The sequence below is a fragment of the Anarrhichthys ocellatus genome, unplaced genomic scaffold, assembly GCF_004355925.1.
Source record: "Anarrhichthys ocellatus isolate YVR2014 unplaced genomic scaffold, GSC_Weel_1.0 scaffold22, whole genome shotgun sequence".
In the NCBI taxonomy this organism is placed as follows: domain Eukaryota; kingdom Metazoa; phylum Chordata; class Actinopteri; order Perciformes; family Anarhichadidae; genus Anarrhichthys; species Anarrhichthys ocellatus.
Window position 1 is genome coordinate 1,186,573 of NW_022280052.1, and position 12,593 is coordinate 1,199,165.

At 40.7% G+C, this 12,593-nt stretch overlaps 1 protein-coding gene across 3 annotated transcripts in view; it reads left to right on the forward strand.

Moving 5' to 3' along the window:
* lrp8 (low density lipoprotein receptor-related protein 8, apolipoprotein e receptor) overlaps positions 1-249 on the forward strand; it is a 146,222-nt gene extending 145,973 nt beyond the window's left edge. For all 3 annotated transcript variants that reach the window (XM_031859479.1, XM_031859481.1, XM_031859480.1), the window contains exon 19: positions 99-249. In XM_031859479.1, coding sequence (XP_031715339.1) covers positions 99-137 — 39 coding nt within the window. In that variant the 3' untranslated portion in view covers positions 138-249. The remainder of the gene's footprint in view (positions 1-98) is intronic.
* Positions 250-12,593: the final 12,344 nt, after the last annotated feature.

Below are 12,593 nucleotides of genomic sequence, written 5' to 3' on the forward strand. Positions count from 1 at the left end.
CTCTCTCTCTCTCTCTCTCTCTCTCTCTCTCTCTCTCTCTCTCTCTCACACCTTCACCAGCCTCCTGTGGTAACAGTCTTTTTATCTGCTGTTTGCAGCGCGTGGCACTCAGTCTGGAGGATGATGGCTATCCCTGAGGGGGGGATGCAGACTGCCCCCCTCCCCAATCCCATCCTGGCCCCTCCTCTCACCACAGCCTCTACTCCACTACTAAAGAGGCCAGTACAACGCAGAGGAGAAAGAGAAGGATTCCTCATTTTGCCTCCCCTTTTGAGGAGCAGGGATGACATACATCTTGTAAATCCCCCTTCCTCTCCTATTTTCTCCACTGGAGTAACATTACTACCACTACTAGCCACTACTGCTTCCCTTAGTGCTAGTTTATTAGTAGTCTCCACTCCTCTCTTCTCTCTCTCTGCCGCTTGTTAGCTGTAGTGGTGCGTAAAATGCTGCTTGATGAATTTGTTTAAACTAACCTGCTGCCTACGTGCACATTGTAAATAGAAGGCTGTCTGGCCACCGTACAGGGGGGAAAAAGCCGGCATGCATTCATTTTAATTCCTCATATTGTGACGTTTTTATTTATTTGTATGTGTTTGCTGTTGTAAATATGTTATCGGCGTCTCTCAGTGCTACAGAGGACGGGCAGATTTGTTCAACTTTGCAAGGATATATACAGTAGTAGGCAAGGAGGTTATTTTTTATTCATAGTTCCCTTTACATCTTGGGTTGACATGACAGATTTTTTTAAAAATGGGGGAATGTCATCCTTTTACACACTCACATTCCACCCCTTGACATATTTTATAGTTGGCAGGCAAAGCTAAATATAGCCAAGGGGAAAGGAGACGAAGGAAAATGATGGGGTTGTTTGTATGTTTGGAGGAGTTTTCGAGGTGAAAGAGTTAGGGAGGGTGGTTTGTTTTGTGTTTTTTTGAGGGGAATAGGAGGATTTGTGCCACCAGAGGGTAGTGCCTCGAGGTAAAAAAGCAGCAGGGCAGAAAAGGCAAAGGATTATGGGTAATCCTGTCTCCTGGTATCAGAGGTTTGAGTATAGTCGATAATGAACTTGGGATTGTTTGTTCATTTGCGGTGGGTGTTAGGACTCACATGCGTTCCTGACTTTTTGTTTGCGATTGCTCCCATCAATATTTTAAAGCAAAACTTCAGACAGCAGAGCGTCACAAAAACACCTTCCTGTGACTATGGTGCTTTGAGGTGCTGAGCTCTATAACTTTAAACTAGGGATGCGCCAATCCGACTTTTTCTGTCTCGATACCGATAGCTATGCCTTGGTTTTGGGTATCGGCCGGTACAAGTACTGTTGCGATACCAGTATTTGATTAATATGCTGTATGCCTCACTGTGTGGAAGTGACTGAGATCATTCTTTTATGTGTGAGGAAACATCAGGCTTTAAGTAAACATTGCTCTCCCAACTTTGTCACATAAAATGTAACAAATAAATACATGGATATACATTTACTGAATTGTTGTTTGATATTGAATAAATGAATTGTACACCAGCATCTTTGTAAACATTTTTCAAAATGAACAGAGATTAATTAAATTCAATTAATTTTGTTGCAAAAAAATTGGTCAAAACTTAAACGCCAATTATAATTCATAATTATAATTGGCGTTTATAAAAGTCAGTATCGGCCCGATATCGGTATTGTTGCATCCCTACTTTCAACCCCAACATGGAGCATGACAACACGAAAATAATTATTTTCTTGTAATCATTATATTAGAAATAAAAAAAGGACATTTTATGGGATTACTGGAATCCTGTATACATGCAGTATGAGAAAGCAAGCAGCTTATTTTATCTACTGACACAAATATTATTAGCAATAGACAACTGCAAAGTGTGAGTGTTTACCCTTGTTTCTGAATTTTTGGCTCCGATGGTCTTTAACACCGCATTGCTTTCACGCGTACACAGCAGCTCCAACGACATCACTTTTCTTTTGATTTGACCTGACTTGGTTTCACAACTTCGCCATTATTATCCCAAAGTTTCAGCGACCTCACAGCACTGCCTTTGGTGTTTCTTAGCATGATAACTTCCCCGTCTTTTAACAATGTGGCTGTGTGTTTTCTGGATGAGAAGCGGTAGAAACGGAGCCCACATTTGGAAGGAATCACTTTCTGCTGTCACTGACAGCTCAGTGCAGCGTGGTTGTTAAAGGCCCTGTTTTGTATGAGCAGATGAGTAATACGCCGAGGCTGACTGAGCCGAGCACTGATTTGATTTGAAGGCTGGATAGAGAGGAAGCATGTAAACCAGCGTAAAGAGCTGATCTTCCATTGGCTTACCACAGACAAGCTTCCAGCTCATTGAATCAGATGGAATTTATGCCCCGTGACTATCGCAATAATTGCTCATAATGCGGTGTAGTAGTGAATTACTATAGGCCGTTATGACAAGTTAATATGATAGCTGTTACAAGTAGTTATGGCAGAATTACAACTCTCCTATTCCAGACGTCGTTTAGTGTCAATAATGGGCATCTTGAAGGTGTTAAGCACACTTATAACGCATTATATAAGGTATAGAGGTATACCTAAAACACTGGTCTTCCATTCTCAGAATAACACATTTGAACAATGTTGCATTTCAGCTGAGCTAAGCTAAGAAATACTTTTGTTTGTCCCATCGTTTTAATGAGCAAAAACAAGTAAAGAATGCAACCATTAACGTCTTCCAACTTCGGCTCAGTATATACACAGCATATGTATTCATCTTACTATACAGACTGATTAATGGTAGTTATTATTCGTGGTTCTCACTGTTTCCTGGAAATGTTTGCTCAGTGTGGATGCTCGGGTAAGCACAGGGGATGAAGCAAGAAAAAGACAAAGGTAGGCAGGAAATGACTGCCAGGATTCAGACTAAACTGTACTGCATGCAAACAGCTTTGTGCTTGGAAAATGAGTAGTGGGCCATTTATTTTAGCAGATTTCTGCTGATGTTGTGTCGCTGTAATCTGCCACTCATTCCCTTTCACCGCCCTCAGAAGGATGGCTCTCTCCTCTCAGTTTATGATGCACAGAGGGGGATTTGTATGTAATGTATGAGACAAGTGGCATTCTAGACAGGTAAATTATAGTCCTCTCCAGCACTACATCCCCCTTCGTCTATCTAATGGGAGGAGGATTGAGCACAAGGGAAGGCCTTCTCCCTTCATCTTAACTTTGCACAGATGAAGCCAAATAAAATGCATTTGACTGGTTTGGTAGCTACATGCAGCGTTTGTTTTTTTGGCAGAACGTAGGATTGACATGAAGGAAACCGCTTCAATTGACACGGCTGCATTGTGTCAATTTGTGGTCATTTTCAAATATTTTCAGTGAGTACGATGGCTGTGGGAGTTGTTATGAATCGCAATTTCCTAGTTTTTTTTTCCATAAGGAAAGATGAAGATGATGTGAAATGCCCGGAAAGATAAAACAGGTCAGACATCTTTGTGGATTTTAGATTAAAATAATTCACGAACCCGCTGCTGTATTGAACCCTGGGCTGAGCCAGCTCTGCTCCCCACGTTTCCTTTGTGTCCATGTTTGCTGCGGGTCTAATGGAGTTCCATGCTGAGGGTTAACAGTTAGGAGAAGAAATTGCTTATTTATTGAGGTGACTGAGCGTGGCATGGTAGAAAAGTTATTATTGCCAAAGTGGGAAGACAGATTGGCTGGTCCACTTCGTGGCCACCTTGAGAGCAGCCGTTTCTACTGAAGGACGCTGAGAAAGTCCAGCAAGGGACTTTCGTCATTCATCATATAGTAGGTAGTAACTGAAGAGGACATGCTTAGACAGTATGCTGTCTGGACATTCTTCAATCATACTTTCAGGAATCGTTTAGAAGCGAATCAATGCCCTAATGACAGCATAGTCATATTCTCACTACCTGTCAACTCCATAAACAACCGACTGAAGTTAAATGGATCAAGTTGAGCACTGAAGAATTAATTGTGTGGTTTTATGTTCATATGTTCAGTTATTCTGAGGTCAAAATATAAATTTTAGCTGATTCATCTATAGATTTAACTCTGCCACTCATAAAGCGTTGGGATATTGCTACTATATCAAACCCTGATGTATAATAGGCAGGTTACTATCACACCTAGGTTATGTCAAACATCCATGACAAGGTTGCAACTGGTTTATTTTATGGGAACAATGTTACATTATTAGCTGATCTTAGCAAATCCTAACAGCCATGATAACCCATAATCCAATATAATTGCATGCTGTAATCATAGTGTTCCTGATTCGTGCTCCCTGTTTTTAACGGTCCCGTCGCTTGTCCCTCTCCTCCTCTCTGTGATCTTCTAATTGGTTGCTTCCAGTCATTTCTGACAGAGAATCTGACCCAGTACGAACTGACTGCTTTAACATCCCTCACCCCTCTCCCACCACTTCACTTCATCATGCACTGTATCAAAAGTAATGCCAGCTGTGACACTTTGAGTATTTGAATGGTTGTTATACTACTGAGTTTTAGTTTGCACAGCAAAGTCGGCGTTGCTGCCTCTGTGCACTCTCATTCTCTTGCCCTCCCATCTTCATCTTAGCCATCGACATTCCTTTGGCAAGGGCCATCAGTCTTTTGGTAGACAGGCACACACACACACACACACACACACTGGAGGAAATAAACTGGAACCCTCAAAATAACAAGGAAACCCCTCGAGCTGGAAAAAAAAACGTCCTGATGGTGAACCAGCAAACAGGCCGAACAAGCCAGAAGAACCACCTCCCCCCTTCACCCCCCCAGATATAGTTCTGGACTTTGGAAGGAGCCCTCATTGACTCTACTTGGCTGGCAATTAGCTGTTGTTGACCCAGTGACTCTCCTACACCTTCAACAACTGGTTCCTCTTATTATCATGTGTTTTTTGGACTATTAGTCTGTGAGTTGTAGTTTTTGCTCTCTTTCTCTCTCTCTCTCTCGTTGCCAAGCCATTCTCCGTTTCATATTTGATCATCTTGCTGTTTGATTACTTGAAGGGTAATGTTCAGTCACCTACATTTTTATACCAGTCAGTGTAAAATGAAGGTTGGGGGGGGGGGAAGAAGAGCGCAATGGGGGAAGTTGTGAAGTCTGTGTGTAAATCCTGTTGAGTGTTGGGATGATGACATACACAAGCAACATTTTGATAAATAACTGTGTTGTCACATATTTGGGCATTTTACTTCAACAGTGATTGAGGTAGAAGATAATCACTGCAAATATAAGAAAGTATTGGCTCCAATTTTTTTTTTTTTTTTAAACTGTCTACCAAAATGTTGCTGGTGTCATTGCCTGCAAGGAAATCTCAAAAACCATTCGGGCCTCAGTCCATTCCACAGCCATACGACAGGCATTTTTTTATGCTGTTTGTTGCACAAAACTTTTCAAGAAGCCTTCTGCACTGTGTAAAGAGATAACGTTCTTAAGAGGGGAGGAAATAAAAGGGAGGGGGTTGGGGTCCAATGGTACAGTCCAATGGTTTTGAATCATGACTTGTAAATACATTTTCATACAGCAAAAACCTTTTGATAATGTTTTAAATGTATCTGTAAAAAAAGATGTACATAAATCTCTGGGGGGGAAAAAGGAGTGTTGACTATATATGAATTTATTTGTACTCAAGAGCACTGGATTTATTTACTACTTGATTGTAACTAAAAATTAATAATCTGCCAAAGTGGTTTTATTTTACTTTTTCTCCTGTCTGTTCCGTTTGTTTGGTTTTTGTTTTTTTTTGCTTTTTAACAGCATTGCAGATTCTTAGGGTTCATTCTGTATTTAATTCTGTTGAATAGATTTTGTTGTTGTGTTTTAAAAAAAAAAAAAAAAAAGAGGGGTTATCATTTTAATTTATTGGTGCCTTGTTTTGTGCTCCTGTATACTTTTACTCTTTCTGTTTTTCCGTGTTACGTGTCTGCGGGAAGGCGAGGGAGGGGTTAACTGGCGGGTTGGTGAGGGGTGGGGGGGGGGAGTTTAAAACTTAGCAACTTCTGTACTTACATGGAATATCTGTACTGTATGCCAAAATGGTCTCGATCACGTTTCTATGAAATCAAGCTGTTGATAAATATCTCTATATATTGATATATTAAATTTATAAAAACTGTCCAACCTATTTGTCTGTCTGTGGTACATCTGGACTCTGCAGGTCATGCAGATATCGAGTCAAAGCGTTTGTGTTCATAAGCTTTTGATTGACTTAAAGGGTAAATTAAATTATTGTAACGAAGCAAAGTACAAGTTGCTACTGATGGGCAAGCCAGTACCTTGCATGACAAATGAGAGGTACATTTTAAAGCACTTTGTTAAGGTAGGGTAACTCTGTGTGCAGTCTCTTTACAACTGAGACTGAGAAACTAAATGTAAATGAAAAACAAGCTATCTTATGAGGTTGGGCAAAATGTATTTATAGATTGTCTATCTGCCATTTCAATATAACGTCTTGACATGCCATTATACAGTTCAGTATTAAAGTAAATATGCTGCAGCTTCAGCTTTGAAACATGGCAAAGCTCCCCAACCCGCCCACACAAAATGTGTCTCTGGCTGTTGCCTGTCTGTTTAGTTCAGTGAGGTTTTTCTCACAGGGTTTTACAATCTGCGGAGCATACAAAGACCTTGATCCTTAGACCCTTGAAAAGTAAACCTGTCATGCCAGGTTGATCTTTGGAACTGTTTTAGGCGAGTAACCTCAAAATGTACTTTTATATCTTCTAATTGCTATACTTTAATTTATTTATTAATTAATCAATTTACTCAGAGGCAGCACACCTGTCTTTTATTTGATATAGTTCCAGATTACTGGGCTTTGGCCTTGCAGAAAAAATGAACAAACTTTAAGTCAATGATGAGTAAATAGTATTGATATATCTTTTATTTTTTTGTTTTGAGGGCTTCTTCCCTAGATCATAAACTGCGGTCTCTTCAGCAGAGCACATGATTCACTCACTCACACACCTGTCTTGCAATTCGTGTAATCAAAACATTGCTGCGTTAGCTTGAACTTTGAAGTTTGAACAAGTCATTCAAGTGTTTATTTCCTCTTTTACTCACAATGAACTCCAGAGACAAAATAAAAGACCTGACAAGTTCCAGCAAAGGCCAGGAGAAACAGACCCGAAGTGTGAGAGTAAACTGAGCTGACAGTGTAACCAAAGGGGAAGAAAAATTACAGTTACAGTTTCGACTGGGGGATGTGTGTGTGGTCCCGGAGAGTTTAAAGGACTGACAGCTCACTGGGGGTTTGATGGATGAGCCGGCGGGGAGAGCTGGCTGAGGATATGGGCGCTCTTTGGTCTGCCCATTGTTGCAGAGTTGCCGTTGCTCTTCATTGAAGATTCAACCTGACGAGGTCCCTGCGCTGTCACCTCCCCGGGCGTTACAGAAGTCAAGGGTGTCATTGAAGATTCATGAAAACTGAGGGAGTCGTGGTGGATCAAAGGGTTATGGTGTTCTGGGCTATACTCTGTACGTCAGGGTTGTAGGTCTCAGCAGACTGAAGCATATTTCAGGCTATTCCTTTGAGTCTAAACTTGCATCTTTCTCTTTCATTACAACTTTTATTGGTAAAGTGTATAGAAGTTAGTGCGCGAGCGGTTTTCAGAGGGTTGAAATAGAAATGTTAGAGATTCTAAATTCATCAGTCAACTGATGTAGAATCACAGATAGGTGTTTGAAGTCAGAGTGCTCGGGGCAATCCACTGAACATAGAAACAGAGTCCATAGATGTAGACAGGGAAGGCCTCCAACATCATGTCCAAGAACCAGCTAGAGGCTGTTAAATACCTCTCTCAGTTTCTATGTTCAGGTTAATTGGTTGCCTTGAAAACTCTGTTTTGATATTCAACCAATCATTTTATGTTGGTTCCGATTCCAGCAATGGTCAGAAAGAGGAAGAAACCTCCAACAATCCACTTTCACAGTACTCACTCACTCCACAACCTTTCCCTCTGGCTGTTTTCCTCCCCTGTGCTAAATGGAGTTAATGTCGGACTCTATTAGTGAACATTTGGAGTCAGTGGGGCATCCAGGTAGCTGAGTGCAGAACATCTTCACTCTCCACCTGCCACTTAAAAATGAATAAAATATTTTGGGAGGCTGGCATGACAACTCTACTTATGAAATTAATTTTAGAAAAGCAAAGCTGACCTTAGTCCGGTCATCGCCTCCTCTCTCAACACAACAGTTCTGTTTTATGTGCACATTTCAATTTGTTCTTAAGAGTATGAAAGGTATAATGAATTTGCATTATTTAAACATAATTTATAGTAACAATGATAGTGATTTGTTAATTGAAATGAGAGCATTGTTTACAATTTAACAGCACCAAAAACAGACAAAGTTGAACATAGTGGAGCACTTAGGAAAAAACAAAGCCCTTCATTATGGGGCCAGAAACATGGCTTCAGATGAATGCTAATGTTCCTTCATGCCTGCTGGATGATTTAAATAGGACACTGCCTATTTAAATCATTTTACATCGATGTAACAGGCTACTTTTGTTTGCTGAGATTGAGCTGTTTCACCATCAACCACAACTGGGCTTTGTTTTTTGTCAGCAGTTAGAAGCATCTCTTTTTCCTTCGTGCATTACAGTTTACATCAGCAGCACTCTTGTTTTGTTGTTTCGTGTCACTCAGTCATGTCAAGTGTTTCCTGTTTTATTTTGTAGGTCACCTCTCCTCTTGTATTCTGGTCCCTTCTTGCCTGTGTATTTTCCCGCCAGTTTTGAATGTCTGTGCGGCCCTGATGACTTTCACCTGTCCCTCGTTAGCCCTTCTGCTCACCTGCTCCCACTTCCCCATTAATCACTCAATATGTATACTAGTTCTTTGTCCATTCGTCTTCGTTGTTGCATGGAGTTTTGTTCACCTGCAACAGGTTGTTTCTTTATTAAAGTATTTTCTTTGTATCAGCCTGTCTGAGTTTGCATTTGGGTCCTTCCTTACTGTGCTGCGCCTTGCACAACAACAACACACAGTTTCATGCTCTGCTGCCCCTGCTGGCTGAAGGTGCCCACTACACTAATGTTATTGCCATTAAAACAGTAATGGCAACACTCTGAACCCCAGAAAGGCTGGCAATCTGCTTTGCTCTTTCATCCAAGAAAGATCCACTTTGTTTTCAGGGAACAGCACTTTCTGTAATGCAAAGTGACATAAAGCAAAGTATGTGCTTATGTTTGCTGTAGTAATTTCTTTTAATCATTCTTCATTATTGTCTCCTCTCTTCCCCCGTTTCATTATTTCTTCATCTCTCTCTCATTACCTTCCTCTCTGCCTTTGTGTTGCCTCTGAGAGCGTTGCAGAGGAGATGCCAGTTTATGGCGCTCCTGTGTGTGAACAATTTCACAGAATTAACAATTGAAGTGTTTTGCAACCGTTGCAATAAAATGTGATTGTTAAAAGCAAATTAACACTCAGTGTCTCCCTCTACCTTTCACCGCCCCTACATTTTCCCTGCTGTCTCTCTCTTGGTCCATTTCATTTTGCCTCTATCACTTTTTGCTCCTCCCTTTGTCATGCTTTCACACTGTGGCACCTTTTTGTTACAGTGATAAGATGTTTGGACTTTGTGAAAGGAGCCAGATCGGTTAATTCACCACATCTGGCCTCATAAAGTTATTGCAATAAAGTCTCTTCCTGTTTAAATATGCAATGAACGCACTGCCACCCCTCTGCCTCCTCCCTTCTCTGCCTGACGGATGACAGTTCCTATTATCTCCTGGATAATAAGTTGCACAGATTAGCCATGGGGGCAGACAGAGGAGAAGGGATATATCACCTGTGTGTGTTTGTTTGTGTGTGTGTGTGTGTGTGTGTGTGTGTGTGTGCCTTTGTGTGTTTGTCAGTGTGTGTCTTCTGTTTAGGTGAGTGTGTGTGTGTGTGGTTATTAATATTTGCCTGTTTATGTTTGTGTGTCTGTTTGCCTGTGTGTGCTTCTCTTTGTCTATATGCATGGATTTCCATCCAGCTGTGTGTGTGTGAGTATGTCTGTCTGGATGTCTGTATAGCTGCATAAAAACATGTGTCTTTGTATGTTTTTGCGTGCACTGGAACACACTAGAGGAGGAGTTGATGGGCTAAGTGCCATTACCAGATAATTACGGCTAAAAGTCTCTATGCTAACGAGAATGGCTCATCATCATGGTGCTGGCAGACAGGGAGGCCACAAAAAAACATCTGCAATTCAGATTAGCAGCACTTGTGTGTATATGTGTGTGTGTGTGTGTGTGTGTGTGTGTGTGTGTGTGTGTGTGTGTGTGTGTGTGTGTGACAGTATGTGCATCCTGCTGCTCTGTTCCCTCTTCCTCTATACGTGCATGTGTGTGTGTGTTTAGCACTTGTATGATGAGGGGATTACTGTTATTCATATTTTAAATAAGAAGCTAGCCTCTTAGTGTGTGTTTGCATGTGTGCGGGTTTAGATCACACAAGTATGAACACTGTATATCAGCGTAATTGGCTGGCATAGGAGCCCAGTGTGAGTTGAGTTCGAGGGCATCCATACACCACATAAAGTGGATGCCTGTAATGGGCTCACTCCTCACTCCCTGTGATGGGCTTATTCCCTTCATAAATGGTTTCTGCACACAGAGGCAGCCAGCAACAGGACCATCAACACATATAAGTTGCAATTACCCCAAAACAGCAAAACAAATGTGGCTAACCTTTTGTGCTGCAGATGTTGTTTTTGCATATATGTGAGAAATAGATTTAATTAAATGTTCTACCTGCTGGGACAGGTGAGGGCGATCGGACCCAGAAGTACCACAAATCTGATTTGCAACCAGCCTGTTAAGCCTTCGATTTGCAATCCCCTGGCTTCTAAACAGGAGTTGAGGAGAGAACAACATCATTTTTACTCGTTATACTCTCTTTTACAATGTGTGCGTAGGGGAAATACAAAATGGCCTCAGTATTGTGTGTGTTGTGCATCCACATGTTTATGCATGTAACACTAGTGTGTATTGTGTGTTTATGTAATTACTGCAGCCAGAACAACTCAAAAACACATCATCCACTTCAGTTAAGAGCAAATCACTCTTCTCCTCTCAGTTTGTGATTAACGACCATCTGTTTCCTGTGAAACAAATGATTTTCAGTCTGCTTTTATCAATCAAATCATTCCAATAAGGTTTTTGGTATCGTTGTAAAATATTTTAAATCTGGGTAGTGTGTTTTCAAATAAAAGTAACAGCAATATACTGTATGTAACCTATATAAAAACTCCATAGACATGCTGTTATTTTTAAGTTACCCCGGTATAGCTGGTACAGTTCAGCTCTATTGGGACACTTAGTGTTTTATACCAAGTGTCTTACAGCTGCATCTGTTTTGTTCATACTTTGGTATGAATGAAAAGCGATTATAAAAGAATCAGTCAGAATTTAAAACTTTATAAGATTTCATCAAGCAGAAATGACCCATGATACTAAACTGCAGTCTATAGACATTCATTTGTTCTTCTTATTTGCTGGCATTTTTCATGAGTTAGTAAAGTTTTCTATTTCTCTCTAACGTCTTGATCTTCATTTCCTTTCATAGCTGCAGAGCACAAAGCTACTGTCTTAATTAATAGAAACTGTGCAATGCTCTGTATTTTTTTTAAATGTTGATTGATATTCATGTAACAGTTTACTTTTTATAAATAATGTGACTTTAAAATCTGACAAATCTTTGACAGTCACTGAGAAAATCACAGAGCAAACGTACAGCTCTAGTTAATAAGATAAAAATCAGTCAAATCTGAGTCCTCAATGTGCTCCGGCAACGGCAAGAACAAAAGAAATACTTGAGAAAGAAGAATACAAAGTCTATGGATGGTGGGTGTTTCCAAGCAGGCGTAGTCCCGGAGGAAATCAAGCAGTTAACATGGTGATCAAGGTTATCTAATGATAGGTACTCCTAATTGTCCATTATACTGGCTACTGCAGCTGAAAGTGGAGAGCTCAGTGCTTTCCAGAGGACTGATGTTGAAGCAGAGTTCATACTGTATCGTCAGAAACAATTGTCATTTGTGACATCAAGATTATTGACTGATTACCATTCAGAAATAAAGACAGTGCTGCCTTTGTACATCTACTATTTCCAGTTGTTACGCTGCTGCACCTTCAACTCATTTGGTGTGACCGATGGATAAAAAGCTCTCTAGGTATCAAACCTCCAATAAGAGTGGTGGTAGAATGTAACTTATTACATTTAGTCGTCACTCCAACAAAGTTGCTTTTTTGTGTAGCTTACTTATACTATTTATTTGAGTACTGTTGTACCTCGTTAAAAAGGTTACATCTACCTGATTAGTTGCACCACTTGGCCAGCATGCTTAGTCTCCCAAATCAAACACACCCAAGATGCTGTGAAGAGGTGCATGCTGGGTGTGGCTCAAAGCTAAATGCTAACATGTTCCTGATGGATTCTCCAGCCATGATTTCAGCATTCACTGACGAACTTTTACTTTTGCTTTTCAACTAATGTTGTGACTTCAGAGCCTCTTTCAGCTCCAAATGATTTGGATTTGAAGAGCAGCTTACAGAGAGGCCAGGAGGACTAGTTATATTGGGACAGAGAGGCCAGGA